The sequence below is a fragment of the Plectropomus leopardus genome, chromosome 11, assembly GCF_026936395.1.
Source record: "Plectropomus leopardus strain MGB_pleo_1.0 chromosome 11, ASM2693639v1, whole genome shotgun sequence".
NCBI lineage: Eukaryota > Metazoa > Chordata > Actinopteri > Perciformes > Serranidae > Plectropomus > Plectropomus leopardus.
In genome coordinates this window covers 19,422,737-19,438,290 of record NC_142186.1, presented here as the reverse complement: position 1 = coordinate 19,438,290, position 15,554 = coordinate 19,422,737, and the positions used below count along the sequence as shown (strand labels likewise).

At 36.2% G+C, this 15,554-nt stretch overlaps 2 protein-coding genes across 4 annotated transcripts; both read left to right on the top strand.

The window, feature by feature from the left end:
- Window positions 1-383: 383 nt before the first annotated feature.
- Window positions 384-5,728, top strand: LOC121945660 (C-reactive protein-like). The gene is made up of 5 exons (XM_042489957.2): window positions 384-513; window positions 685-739; window positions 1,685-1,787; window positions 1,881-2,178; window positions 2,344-5,728. Exons 2-5 carry the CDS (start codon window positions 685-687, stop codon window positions 2,560-2,562), a joined length of 675 nt encoding a protein of 224 aa, XP_042345891.2. The 5' UTR covers window positions 384-513; the 3' UTR covers window positions 2,563-5,728.
- A 483-nt stretch (window positions 5,729-6,211) lies between these two features.
- LOC148188247 (jeltraxin-like) lies at window positions 6,212-10,011 on the top strand. 3 transcript variants are annotated; one of them, XM_088084212.1, is made up of 5 exons: window positions 6,212-6,369; window positions 6,594-6,648; window positions 8,367-8,469; window positions 8,556-8,853; window positions 9,162-10,011. In XM_088084212.1, the coding sequence occupies exons 2-5, from the start codon at window positions 6,594-6,596 to the stop codon at window positions 9,378-9,380; spliced, it is 675 nt and encodes a 224-aa protein (XP_087940338.1). In that variant the 5' UTR covers window positions 6,212-6,369; the 3' UTR covers window positions 9,381-10,011. The 3 variants fall into 3 exon arrangements, with proteins under 3 accessions (XP_087940338.1, XP_087940339.1, XP_087940337.1); XM_088084213.1 differs by lacking the exon at window positions 6,594-6,648 and having other exon boundaries at window positions 6,346-6,369; XM_088084211.1 differs by lacking the exon at window positions 6,212-6,369 and having other exon boundaries at window positions 6,573-6,648.
- Window positions 10,012-15,554: the final 5,543 nt, after the last annotated feature.

Genomic DNA, 15,554 nt, shown 5'->3' with positions numbered 1-15,554 from the left:
TGTGTGCAGATGATCTGCCTATGCATGTGTAACAAGGATGGATTTTTTCAAAACACAAAAACAACACAGATAATTGAGCAACTACTATGATCTATGAAAATATTGTACTCTGCAGTCTTTAAGAATTGACAGTTTTCAAGACAGTGAATTAAATTCTCTGAACAAAAGAGACAAAAAATGTCACATGTAGGCCAACATCACTTGAGCTTTGTTGAGGTCTTCACAATTATATGTGTATGTAACACAAAACAACGACTATTTCAACATGAGGAAGAGCTTTTGTTCCAAACTTTGCTGATTCAGAGAGAAACACTTTGTGTGGGGTAACGTTTTTTTCACACAATGGTATTCTGATGCCAAAAAATGCTGAAGTAGACTGACTAAAGGAAGGAAATGCAGAGACATGCATAGAAAAACAGGGAAACGGTGAGTGTTATAAACTCACGAACCCTTTGCCACCGATCACAACATCCAGACACAGACTTCTAGGACAGGCAAAACTGGAAATTAAAAGTGAGTCTAACTTTTTTTTTTTTTGTTGTGATTATTTTACATTTTCCACATGTATTATTTGTTGAAGTAGTTGAAGTTTAAGAGTAAATTAATTTCTAGTCTTTGACACAGAGATGTAGTTTAAAAGACACAAAGAGTGTTTTTCATGGTGTCTTTTTAACTTTGTGCTAGATGAAGTCTTTGCTGCTGGTGGTGATGCTGACAGCATGTGATGCAAGTCCAGAAGGTAATAATAAAATAATAACAAAATAAATAAAAATAAATAAATTAAAAGATTTAAATGTCAATGTTTGTAGCAATCTTTTGACATTTACCTTTAACTTTGCTTTTTCTGCACACACATCATTCAGTGCTCTTGAGGCACAAAAAAAAAATTATATTTCTACCTTATTCCTTTAGATAAAACAGGACTCTTTAATTAGACAAAAATGTCAAATATTGTTATCCAAATTACCAATGTTGTCTCTTGGCATATACAATATCTATTTCATTTGTTGCAACAAATACTTTTTGTATTGTTGATAAATTTCTACAAAGTTAAAAGAAAAGCAAATTACAATATTATGTTTCAATATGAAACTTGGGTATTTTTATTTTTAACTAAGTGTGAATTTTCTTAATTGAAGACATTTTATTTACTCGTCACAATGAAAACAGTAGTGCTCAATCCGCTTTTAATCTGGAACTTTATACTTCATTTGTGAGGAAAATCCCCTATGTAAGAATGTGTGCAAAATTAATAGATATTGGACAAAACAATAAGCAAAAATGCTTAAATCAATTCAATTTTAAAGCCCATTATCACAAATCACAATCTGAACAACAGGTGGAAAAAAATGGTAGAAACCTCAGGAAGAGTGACTGAGGAGGGATCCCTCTTCCACTTCTCCTTCTAAATCTTAAAGGATGACATGCAGAGCAAAGTTTACATGCATGTTCACATGTATGACAATTAAGTTCAAGAGCCGCATTCTTCTAATTTCCTGCAGGAGGATTTTACATAAATTAAAATCATAATATGTTACGTGTTCCCACAATTTATGTATAATAATAATAATAACAATAATAATAAGAAGAATGATAACAGTAAGCTTTAAGCCTTACTTAATGGTTTTAAAAATTAGAGTCTATGCCAACAACAACAACAAAAATTCTCTCTCTCAATTTTCAGATCTGTCAGGTAAAATGTTCACCTTTCCACAATATTCAAACTCTGCTCATGTGAGACTGACAACATCAAGACAGGATCTCAGTGCTGTAACTGTGTGTCACAGGTAACAATGAATGTGCAAAATGCAAAAAACAACCCACTGCATCTCTGACTGTGAAATCTATAATGCATGATTATATTTTTGCAATGTCTACAGATCCTTTACAGAACTTACAAGAGACCATGCCTTTATCTCTGTGTCCACACCCTCTAACTCCAATGCCATTCTGATAATCTGGGACGCAGTAAACAAAGAGATGGAGCCCCATATTTGGGATAAAAATGTAAAATATGGAGGGCAGGACTACAAGCCAAACATGTGGCACTCCATTTGTACAACATGGGACCCTACGTCTGGACTGGTGCAGCTGTGGCTTGATGGAAAACCTTCAATTAAGAAATTTCTCGGCACTGGAATACAAATCAGAGGAGACACTATAATTATGTTAGGACAGGTACAGTTGTATGAATGCACACCATGGTCCTTAAACAAATGCTGTACATTGTTATATTGTTAACTGTTGACAGATGATTTGTTTGTCTCCAGTGTAAAGATTTCAATGCAAACATGGCACAATTTGGCTTTTATTTACTGTATCTTAAACCTCTGCAATCTACAGGAGCAAGATTCCCATGGTGGAGACTTTGACATGAATCAGTCTTTCGTCGGCATGATGTCCGATGTCCACATGTGGGACTACGTCCTATCCCCATGTCAGATCCAGAAGTACATGGATGAACTCAACTTCACTCCAGGGAACGTCCTCAACTGGGGTGCACTGGAGTTCCAGATCACAGACAGAGTGGTGATAGAAGATAAAATAAAGGTCTGTGTCTAAACATTAAACCATTGCCATCTATCACACATTTTGTGCTTCTATGCTCATCAACATATACACTAGAGTTTACAAGTAAAGTAGTTTTCTGGTTATCTTTGATAACTTATGTCTTTGGCAATAATGTAGCTTTAAAAGGGAACACCCTCTACATTAAGAATTCCGATGTTATTTCAGTGGCCTATGAGAGTAAAATAAATATTTGTGAACATGAGATATCTCTTTCAAAGAAACCTGAGAAGTAAGTCTAAAATTTGTCACAGATTTATACATAGTCTTGGCCTGCTAACTTATTTTGTGGACCCACGAAAAGTTTATTTTCTTTTATATACCCAAATGAACTTTTTTCTATTATGGTGTTCTCAGTTCTGAAACCTAAAATGTAGCTATATACTCAAAACATTCCCCTAGGTGCTCTCATCATCTATTATGTCTTTTCCAAGTTGTTGTCTATGGAGCAGGTCAAGACTTTTTACCCTATGCCAGCACAAGTTTGAGTTTTAGCTCTCTAGCTTTTAGATATGGGAGAAAGTTGTTCATGTTTGGTAATCCTTTTGACTTTCTTAGATCAGAAGGACGAATATGAATTAAATGTGGAAATGGGTGTGAGAACAGCAAAAGTCACAGGTACTTATTAGCCAAAATGTGACATTCAATAGTGTTTCTCGATTAAATGTCAGTCTTCAGTCTGCAAAACTGATTATGCTCACGAACAATATTTCCTGAACGGTTTTCATTTTCCTGTAGTTTTTCAAAACATAGAGATCTTGATCAGAATAGAAAAAAACAAAAAGTATATCAAATGACCACATCTTATGCTCATTGTGATTACCCAACAGAAAAGTATCACTCTGAAATGCTGTGGATCTATCAGCCTGTTTTTTTAAAGTTATGCCCCCTACTGGACAAAATTTGATAAATGCAGCTTTAACTGAGTTTCAATTGCACTGATCTTGGCACTTACCTATTTCAGACACCAAAATAAACAATGTTTTGATTCAATGGTACTTCAGCACTTTGTAATTACTCCCCTATATATGAACTGGGCTTATTTAGAGAATTGGCAGAAAACTAAAGTTTCTCCATGATTCAGTACCTCTCTCAAGTTCTTTGATAGTAAATCACACATATACTCCCACATGGAATTTTGATTGTACATGCACTTATTCTGTTTAGACAATTGCTGGCAGTCTCTCATTGTGTAAAACTACAAGTCTGTCCCATGGATCCACATTCATATTGAGAAGAAATACACAGGCTGGTAATTAACAGCAACAAGTTTCTATGCACATAGATGATCTTACGTATTGCATCCAACACTGCCACCTCATGCATCTCCAACAGTTCACACTTGTGGGAGACTGACGCTCTTGCGAAGAAATTGAACCACAGAGAATCTGGGCCCTTTTGTATATCTTCAAATCCTTAGCAAATCATGTAGAACCTTAAGCACTTCCTATTGTTCTAACACTTCTATTTTGATATTCACATTGATATAATTAAGCATTGTGAGTGAGAACTTAGAGGAGCCTCTTGCATTAAGCTAACAGGTTCCTGATGAAAAGTAGGGCAACATGAGTTTGCAATTAACTGTTGGTTTATTATTATTCAGGGTGACTGTTGTATGTCTACATGAATTGTCAGTGGCCATTAGCTATTAGCACAAAATCTGATTTCCTTTCAGAAGTCTGACGTGAACCGTGAAGCTTTAGTTAAGCCATCTAAATTGATGGCACACAGTATTTCTATTATTTTACAGAAGTCAGCTTTTGTAGTAGTTAATACTAAGGGTTAAATTAGGGTTAGGGAAAGGGGGTGGTACCCACAGTCTACCTGTTTATGTATGTTCTTGGCCATACTGTAGCTGGAACAATGAGAAAATAGGAGCTAGCCTTGCTCAAGTGTTGTACAAAGTGAAACAAGACAAAGGTCCATATCTAAACAATATAACCTAGAGTCCATTTTCCAAAGTGCATGGTGTATACGCATTTAAGAAGTGTCTAACATCTCTTTTGCTAGTTAAATGCTGCATACTCTGGGCACAAAGTAAGGCGCATTGGGGCAAAGATGTTTTATTTGGTTCCCTGATTAATCATAGATTCAGCAATCAGATTGTCATCTCTCATTCCCTTTAAAAGCTAAGTGTGCCTGCATCTGATGCACTGCTATTCACACTGTTCTTTGTGGAGAGTAATGCAATAAGAGCAGTAATGGCACTGTAGCAAATATTTTGGGACATTTAAGCAGCATAACAAGAACTGTAGCTATAAAAGTGAAAGAGTAAACAGAACTTAACTTTTGGTTTCATTGACAGTTGAACTGTGCTATGCACCACTTTGCACAGGGTGTAGGGTGAGACCAAATAAGTCAACAGTTATTCTAGCTGCTCCGTGAGGCTGCTCCTTTGAGCTAAATGCCAATGTCGGTATGCTAACAAGCTCACAGTGAAAATGCAAACCTGCTGATGGCGCACAGGTTTAATGCATCCTCAAGTCGAAAGACTGCAAACGTTTTTGAACATGCGTTGCCAAATTGACCTCATAAATGCAGAAATTTGGCAGATGGAATGAAATGTTTGGTTTGGAAAGTAGATGTTCAGACATATCATACATTTTATTAATACACATAGGCTATTGCGTGTAACATATTACGTTACGTTGTAACCATGTAGAGTGACTGAGATAAGTTAGAAAAGTTTTTTATTTGCATTTGTTAAAGCAATTTGCAACAATTATTTCAGTAGTTTTAGGGGATGTACTGCTGTAGCAACAATTCTGGGACAAAATCCTTTTGAAATATAAAACTGCAAAATGTAATGTTGTTTTAACACTCTGGGCAATAAAACACAACACATGTTTTTGCAGCACCCATGATGTTTTCACATTACAACTTAAAGCTAATGAACATACTAAAGTTGGAGGAGTGACTTCTCAACTCAGAAACTGGGACTGTCCCAGAAGCATGCAAATGCAGCAATAATTTAGCACGTCAGCAAGCTGTACAAGAAGGTGCAGAACAGTCGTGGAGTATTAAAAAAATAGAATAAACTATAGAATTGGGTAATGCACAAAAACATGAATAAAATACGTTATGTAAATGGTTAGCTTGATGATGTGAAATGCAAAACACAAATATGATGAATGAATGTAATAAATGAATAAATGTAGAAGTCCACATGCAGTGTCTATCTTTGTTGTATGAGGAAGTGAGATAAGGCTTTACTGTCAGAGGACAGTACAGATTACAAGTCATATTGTTTGTACTGACTGCACCAAATTTTATGGCAATCTATAATTTTACACTGCTGGTGACAAACCGTGGGCAAAAATCCATTAAAGTTAAGGGATCTATCTATATGGAAGCGATTTATATGGACAGACCAACAGACTGACATTGGTATTCGCACAGATATGCCAATAAAATTGTTAAAAACATTTACTTCCATTATTTAATTTAACCATATTGTTAATGGTTTTGTATTTTTTCTCCTTTGTTTTCTTATATTGTATAGTGATTAAGCAGTGATAGTATTATCAGATATAGTGATAGTATTGTATAGTGATTAAGCAGTTCAAAGTCTAATTTGATAAGTTGAATATGCCTTATAAGACAGTTTTAACAGCCCTCAGTTAATAATCTACATTTCCAAATGACTGAATCTGAAGCCATAAATTGCATACACGGAAGGAGACAAGACAAAAACATCGCTAATAACTGCAATGAGGAAGCAGTGAAAGTATAAATGTCGCACAACGTGTTATCGAAGTCCCATACAATACAACATCACAACATCGTGACACAAGATTCAAGGTAAGATCAAGGCACGATATATATTGCAAAATAGAGGAATTTAACATGACTGCATTACAAACATTTTTACCCTTTTCTACCTTGATTGTATATTGTAGAAGGACAGTTTGAGAAAAGGCAAACTACTTTCAGTCTATTACAAACTGGTAGAGAAAAGTATTGTGATATCTGTCTTATTGTATTAACTTCTAGCATTTTGTATGGTTTACTCATCTATGTATCAGATGGCATTGCTGCTCCTACTGGTGATGCTGACAGCATGTGCTGCCATTCCTCAAGGTAAAAAAAAAATCTTCATTTAACAAAGGGAAAAGCAAAATGAAGACATTACAAGACAGAAACATGCAAGTGCATATGGCTTCCAGGAGTTTGAGATCTTTTGATTTTTGTTACCTTCATAAGCACTCTTATTGGTTGTTAAGTTATTTTTTTCCCCTAATTTACTGTAAAACAAATGCAAAAAAAACTAAAAAGAAATGATTAATTTTGTCCCTAGGGATAAGCCTACTATCTTTGACATTCATTTAAAGATTACTATACAGAAAAAATATATATAACTTTGTCATATAACTTTTTATAAAGGAAAATGACTTGATCAATTTGCAGCCTCACCTTCATAAACAAGTTAAAGGTTCCAACAGGTCAAAGGTAGGCAGCGAGCTGGCTGGGTCTCCAGCTCCAATGCCAGCACCGCTGATCTTGGAGAAAGTGTTGAAAAAAGAAGCATAGGAATTTCCAAGGTGCACGCTCTCGCATTTTTTTTAAAGCTGAGGATGCAAAGATGTCCTTCTCACATTACAAATAGTTACAGGTTTGACTGCAACAATCTATATTACGAATATTCTACTATAAAAAACCATGTTCAGCATGTGTCCACAAAGAAATTTTCTTTAGCAGATGGAAAATGTGTATGGTGATAAAAGCGCTAGTAACATTCAGTGCTCAGCCGATCTGCTCCTACAAATTGTCTTTTTCTCTTTGTTTTGATATTTTCTGACTGACATATCATACAGCTCAGCATAGATGGCAGTTAAATGCCAGCGCCTCTCTGAATGATGCAAAAAGATGCTGGGCGTGGCAATTTATCTCAAGGAAGCTGCATGTGGTCGCATAGGCTCTCTCCTAATTGGGAGCAACTGAAAAAAGTCAGTGATGCTAAGAAAAAAAACTACAATGTGGACACAGGACCCTGCCATGTGTGCCACAGGGACATTTAACCCAATCTGCCAACTTGCCAACTTCAAATACTGGTGAACAAGCCATCCAAAGTGAGAAGATGGTACAAAAAGGATCTAATCAAAGTCAGAGTGTTGCTACTGATTTGAAGATTGCAGATCCTGTCAACTGTCTCTTGAGATGACATTACACATTTGTCAATGATCTTTGCTTCCAAATGTTTTTTTAATAGGTGGGTGAAGGCAAAGGGAATAAGTCTGACACTGTTATTAGACAAACCCTTCTTCTTCTTTTACTTTTCTGCATACTCAAGGCTCGTTGGTGTGTTGCTGCTGTCTCTTAACAATTAATGTTAGTCTTCAGTGCTGTTGGTTAAACTCACAAAACATCTTTTTTCTTACTTTAGAGCAAAAAATCTTTTTGTCAACTTTTATGTTGAAATATGTACCTGCTACGCAAAATGTGTACAGGTTGGCAGGTCTGGAGTAAATTTTCCATAAAAAGTGGCAAATGTGTCATGAGGAACACCAAGAGGCAGACAATAGCTGTGGGCAGTAGGACAGAGCACAAAGTTCAGTTACGCTGCACTTTTGGTGTGGCTCTACAGATATAAAAGTATACTCAACAGGTTTTACACTTGTTACCACAATTAAGCAAGTAAACTGATTTTTAGCTTCAGCCTATGTCTTTACAAATCCTCTTTTCATAAAATATTCAGATTCCATATGTAGACTAAATATATCTTTACTGATTCATTGGTTTATTATCAGTATAAAATTTACTTTTCACAGTCCAATTTTGAATTTCTCTCCTTTTTATAGATCTTTCAGGTAAAATGTTCACATTCCCCCAATCAACCAACTCAGATCATGTGAGGCTGACAACACCAAGACAGGTTCTGGGGGCTGTAACTGTCTGTCTCAGGTAGTGTTGAATATGTAAGATAAATAACACAACACATCATACCTCTGGGAGTAAAATCAACATGTATGATAATGTCTTGCCTTCAGGTCCTTTTCAGACTTCCGTAGAGCTCTCACCCTTTTCTCTTTGGCCACACCCTCCGTTTTCAATGAAATTCTAATAATCATGGATACTGCAAATGATGAGATTGATCTCTGGATCAGGAATAACCATGTAGACTTTAGAGGGCAGGACTACAGTCTGAACACATGGCACTCAGTTTGTTGCACATGGGACTCTGTGTCTGGACTGACGCAGCTGTGGTTGGATGGAAAGCCCTCAAGTAGGAGATTGATCAGCTCTGGATCCAGCATCAACGGGCCGATTATAATTGTTTTAGGACAGGTAAAGTTATTCCTTTACATATGCAAAGGAATTGTTTGACCTTATGGGAAATGAGATGATTATTTATTTATTTTTTTTTCACAAAGAGATTGGTAAGAAGATCAATACCAATCTCATATCAATAGATTGGTAGTCATCTTCTCATCTAACTTTCAGTGGGTCAGCAAAATAAATCTTCCCAAATGTCAAAATATTCCAGAGCTATTTTGTGATTTGGTTGTGTGTTCAAACAATGCTTTAGAAAAAAAAACTATAGAATTACATGCAATATAGCTGTCATCTCATCTCAAATGTCTGCAAATTCACAGGACCAGGATTCCCATGGTGGAGGCTTTGACATTAATCAGTCTTTTGTTGGCATGATGTCTGATCTCCACATGTGGGATTACATCCTATCCCCCTGTGAGATGAGGAACTATACAGACCATCTGAACTTCCCCTCAGGGAATTTGCTCAACTGGAGTACACTCGAGTTCCAGACCATTGGAAGAGTGCTTGTAGAAGATAAGCAAAAGACCTATTGTTAAACTTTTTCAAAGTCAGAAATTATTATCTATTATAATATATTATAATCTTTTGCTTTGTTTTTTTGTAAGATTATTGCAAAACAGTGATTTTTTAAAAAAAATTTAATTATTGTTATTGATATTATTTTACATTTCGGCCTTGTGTTGCCAGCATTTAATGTTTAATGACTCAATTTGTATTCAAAGTGTGAAACAATCTTTAATCCAGTCAAAGTTAACTTTGCTAAGTGAATTCATGATTTGCCACTGCACTAAAGGTTGTTGAAATTGAAACCTGTGGTAGATGAATGCAAAGTTCAGATTGTACTGCATCCATTTTGTATCTAATTTTTCCAAAGAATATTATTTTTATAGATATTACGCATTGTGTACGCTCTGCAGTAGCAGCTTGTGAGTATACTGTGTCTGTCTCCACTTTTGATGGCTTCAAATTCTTTTTTCCTCATTTCAGCTGTCTCCCAATGGCCTCATTTGTGAGTAGTTCTATTTAAAGCAAGGTCAAACAAGTTTTTAATGTAAAATTGCAATGTGTCTTATTACTTATATTGCTCAACATCTAGTTAAGCTCAACAATGAAATGTTGTAAGTAAAAAAATGTGAATAATAAATGGGATATAATGTAAACACTTTACTTTGTTTCTGAAATAACTGCATACATTTATTCACTATAGCAGATTAACCTATGGCTACAATAAGTCTCTAGAGCTCACTAATTAATACATTATAGCTTGTTTTGGTCTTTTGGTTTGGCTTTTTTTTTTCGGGCAGGATTATTTCTTGAGCAGGCACAGTCACTTCATTTAATTTTACTCTGTAACCAATCCTTTATAATGACAGAGAATTGCAGAACTGACATAAGTCTATTAGCTATAATCAGTTGATACACATACACACAGGCCCCTTTTTCCCATTTTATCTGGTAATGTAGCACTGATTTCAAATGTTTTTGCTTCTTTCTACTGCTTAGACAGCCTAGTTTTACGAAAAGACCATCTTTCCATCAGTGAAATACTTCCTTAAAGTCTTTATACCTTAATAACTTATTTTTATATGCTTGTTGAGATCTTATATACAACTTTTGATTTTCCTAAACTAACTTTAATTGCAAGAGGAAAAAATCAGGATGGATTTGGGATGGTTTTATTGTAAACATATATAAGTGACTGGTTTCAAAGGCCACCACAAACTATTCAACATGTAAGAGCACATTTTAGAAAAAAAAAAAGAATGCTACACGCAGTTTGGTCCATAATATGTGTCCTTACAATTTCAGTTGTTTATTCATACTCATATAGAAGTGAGACTTCATGGCTGGACTCACATAATCGTATTATGGTGTTCACGGTTGCCCAGTTGTGTGAAATTAAACATGAGTACAAATGATGAATGTAAACCAGCTTGTTTCACAGCTTTTCTGTACATTGCTACATCTTAATTCTGTCCTAGAGCAATATTGTAATACTTTATCTAATTTATACATCAGCGCACATACACACACGCATGTGCGCGCGCGCACACACACACACACACACACACACACACACACAGCAGGAAATAGGCTAAAATAAACAGCAGTTCTTTGGTAATAAGAGAAAAATACAATGTGAGAGGGTGTGAGGGATTGCAGATTGTGTGTGCAGATAATGCTGTTAGATGCTAGATAACAGGATGACTCTGACTAAATGTTCTGCTTTGGGCAAAAAAGGCACTGCATAATTCTCTTGCAGCATCATGGCGACAGCTGCTCCATCCTCTCTTTCCTCTTCTGTATCTCAATCATCTGGTTAATCTCTGTGTTGCACATACTAGCTTCTCCTCCACACCTACCATGCTGCACCTGCCCACAAGTTGTCCCTATTGAGCCCAATGTGTACAGTTGCTTCTCAGGTGCTGCCTTGTGCACCATATGAATTTATTTACACCACAGTGTGAACAAAGTGTCTAAAATCTACATGAATAGTTTGTGTGCTGAATGTGGTTCCTTTAAAAAAAATTCAAAATCTTGATTGTCTCTTGAAAGTTCAGCCCATCAGTACATTATCATTAAGGTTTGTCATTACCATCGATGTTCCTTTTTCCTAAAACTAACCTTTGTAACTTTAAATAACTTAACTTAAAGTGAGGGATGTAACATCATTTGAAGAGAGCTTTACAAACCATTGCATAAGGATATGTTGATGCTGAACAGCAACCTGCATAAAGAACCTGAGGTAGCTGTTTGAGTGAGAGAATATTTATAGCAAATATAATATAAGCTGCTGTGCTTAAATATGCTGTGAAATCATAAAGTGAATACAAAATTTTGGCTAAACTGACAAGCCATGATTATGATGATGATGAAGATATGGTTGTGGTGTTTTTTTTTTGTTTGTTTGTTTTTTTTTTTGTAGGACCCAAAAGCAGACTCGTACACAGATGAGTTATTAAGATAGGGGATTCTTTAGGGAAGAGTGCTGGGGAATGTGCCAGTTGAGAGGAGGCAGTGGCAGACAGGTCTGATCGGAGGACGAGGATTTGGGACTGGCTGGGGCAGTGAAAGCAGGGTGAGGAGGTCCAGATGGAGATGGCATTGAGGCAGAAGCTGGAGATCTGTGGCACAAGATTTGTCAAATATAGGCTCAAAGAAACAGAGAAAAAAATACTCTGGTAACAACCTGCAGAGTGGCCGTGACGTAACTACCACGGAGTCTGTTGAAACACTTTGGCGATGAGTGAGTGAAGTCCATGGGTTCTTGTACTGCTTGCTGATGAGATGATTGAGGACAGGAGTGTAAGTAGAATCAGGAGCCAGGTGAGGGAAAGCCATGGCCAAAGCACACAGACACACAGGGGAGGTGGAAACATGAGAGAGACAGGAAAAGGAACACAGGGAAAACCTATTTTAGTAATATTGATTTTTTTTTTACACTCTAAATTCATCCAGATCAATGCATTAAAATTTCAGGTCAAGGAGGAGTTTTTTCCCCTACGACAGATCTGGACCACTGGTAAATTGTAGTTGAATCGAAGAGAAAATTCTACATACAATACCATGAATTCATGTAAATAACTCATGCACGCCACCTAACAAATCTTTACCAAACTTTTAGGTTTTATAAAAACTCAAAGTTCACTTAGAATTCACATGTTCCAAACAACTAAAGAAAGTCCTGTGTGTTATGACCTTTCCACCACTCCAACCTTCCTCCTTACACGACCGCTCCCTTCTTTACTCTCGTAAACTCATTAGTTACATGATTGCAGCATTTCATACATGGATTATGCACAAATTACTGGCTCATTATTATGTGGGATATGTGCGAATTTTGATTATATTTATATTTTTTCATTGGAAAACATATGAACAGTATATTGGAACAGCCTGCCAACATCATCCTTTATGCCACTGTACACCTGTTTCATGCACGTTTTTTGCGTTTTACTTTAAGTCAGATTATCCTCTCTTTATGTCTGTGACTGTCACAGTGCAGCGCTTCTCTGATGTCTAACAGACGCACTATCAATATGATCTAACTGTTTATAAATGTTACTCTTTGGTAACATTTTGTAAATGAAGCTTGCCAACACCCTTAATTAAGCAAGGTGACATTCCTCTGGCTCAAACCACAAATCAACAACAACTTTGTCCGGTTCATAGAGTTTGGTAAATCTCAACCCTTCTGGGTTTCGTACCAGCTCTCCTGGTGCACTTTGCATACTATAAATACAATACGATAGCAGTTTTTCATCAGATAAAAAAAACCTTCTGAATCCTTGGAATGGAACAATGAGGAAATGATCTCCAAAATAAAATTTAGTTTCAATGAAGAGTGTCACTCCTGTCTCTTGTCCACCAATTACATCTTATTGTGTCTGAAAGCTCAGTAAAACTCTTAGAGTCTTTCCCCACTGACCTCACTGTGCTTTCTCTAGTCATCTTGGTCTGCTCCCTCTCCAGGGCTCATCCTTATGGCTGATCTGACGCAATTCTCCCGAAAACATTCGCTCTGAGCTGCAAGTTTCTCCCCAGTCACCACTGGATCTCATCATGTCAGTGGAGGCAGGAGCATACAGACTCCTCCATCTCTGAAGTCCTCTTCAGAGAGGATATAGTATTTGGATGTGAAAGTACAAATGGGATGTTGTGCTGTTAATGTTCTGCTGCAGCAAGTCATTTAAACTGATAAAGAGCATGGTACAAAAATGAACTGATAGCACAACCCTGTCTGTTTGTGTTACTAAATTGCTTTTTATGTTGTTGTAGCGTAAGTGTTATCAGGATAATTCTGCAGGACAAATAACATAACTCTACATTCATGTAGTAGGTAGGCCTTGTAAGGACGTGGCTGGGGAGGATGCAGGACTTTGACATCAGTTATTCAGATTCGCATGCAGACTTCTGTCTTAGGCTTAGACAATGAAAGCATTACGGCCATCGTCATCATTGCATTTTAATTGAAAGAAAAAGTAATAACAAAGACTCTTGTCTTGGGTTCAGGCTACAAATGCAATTTGGTTAAGGCAACAGACAGATGGCAATTTTGGTTAAATATTAATTGAAAGGATAATAAAAGGAAAAAAAGGTGTGTTGCAAGATTGCCTATTTTGGTGGAAAACAGCTGAAAAATGTTCTGAGTGAACTTTTTGCTGATAACTGAAATAAGCTTTTTTGTGAACCTTAGCTTATCCCTTCAGTAACCAGTATTTTTGTGACTTGCCAGATACATTAATTGGCAACATTTCCATTTTATATGAATAGAAAACTTAATACACTTTAGATTATGTTTCTCTGAAAACATATTTGTTGTTTCAAATTAGTTGTATAACATTTCTATGAGACAGGGCCAGATAGCGTGTTCCTTTAGCTTATTAACACAGTCTTGATTTCTCAGCATTTTGACTAAGTGTTGTTCAATACATAAAACTCAATTAAAATGTTTTTAATACAACAGTTTGAAAGTGTCTGGTGTCCTGTTCACTGATCCCCACACAGAAATATGTTTTAAAGCAGCATGTGTTTTCCATTTCAATGAGCCGCATGCAGCTGGTTCATCAGTACTAAATAAAATACTCTAAAATGAGTAAAACACGTTGTAAGATATAATGACCTATTTTCTTATTGATAGGTTTAATGTGTGACTTAGCCAGATACCCTTCTATGATTGGGTTTGGCAGAACAAGAGAACAAAAGGTGTCACATGTAGGCCTACTTTAATCCTCGCCTTCATGACGCATGTGGTGTGAGTTTCCAACTGTTCTCATATGCACTGCTTTATTTTATTTCCTTATTTCCCTTTGTATCAGTTTTATTGCTTATATTAGTTACTTTGTTAAATGTCCCTTACCTTTACTTTTTTCATAGTTTGTAAAGAGCTCCAATTGGACATGTATGAAGGTGATATAGTTGATGACATAGCATTAAAAGCCTGTAATGTGTTTGTCCACTCTTTGAATCAGAATCAGAATCACTTTGTTATCCCATGAAGGGAAATAAGTGTCGCAGCAGAAATACTACACACACACAGTTACACAAAAATAAGATCCTAGAAGTCAGTAATAAAAGTCAGAAAAAAAAACCAACGCAATATAAAAGCACCATATACATATACAAAATCACTAGCAAATGTTCAGTCCAGAGCTTGTATCAAAAATGGGAGAATGCTACCAAGAATTGCAAAAAGTGCAATGTGTAAATGTGCAAATAAGCAATAACAGTGCAGAAAGAACATGAGTAATCGAGGGGCTAATTGCTATTAAGTAAATAAACTGCAGTGGGGATGAATGAAACCTAAAGTCTTTTAGTCCTCCCCATAGGAGCCCTAAAATGACGGCCTGAGGGCAAAAGCTCAAACTCATAACAACATTGTAACAACACTGCTGCATGAAGAGATTTTTTCAAAACAAGAGACATGATTTCTTAATTTTGTGTACAAGGAAGGTGTTTACAAAGAAGTCATACAGGTCCAAGACTTACAGCACTGGCATGATGAAATGAAGAAGTGAAGGCATAAAACTCCCTCCTGTTGATTTACAAATCCATTCCTGTTGATTGTTGTGCACAGCATCCTGACACAGACCGAAAGGTAAGATCACAACATGATATCCAATGTTCTATCTGCTGTATATTGTATCAGATAGTAATCCAACTGAATCTGATTTACTGGATTTAAACTGAGCATTTCTTCTTTTTTTTTT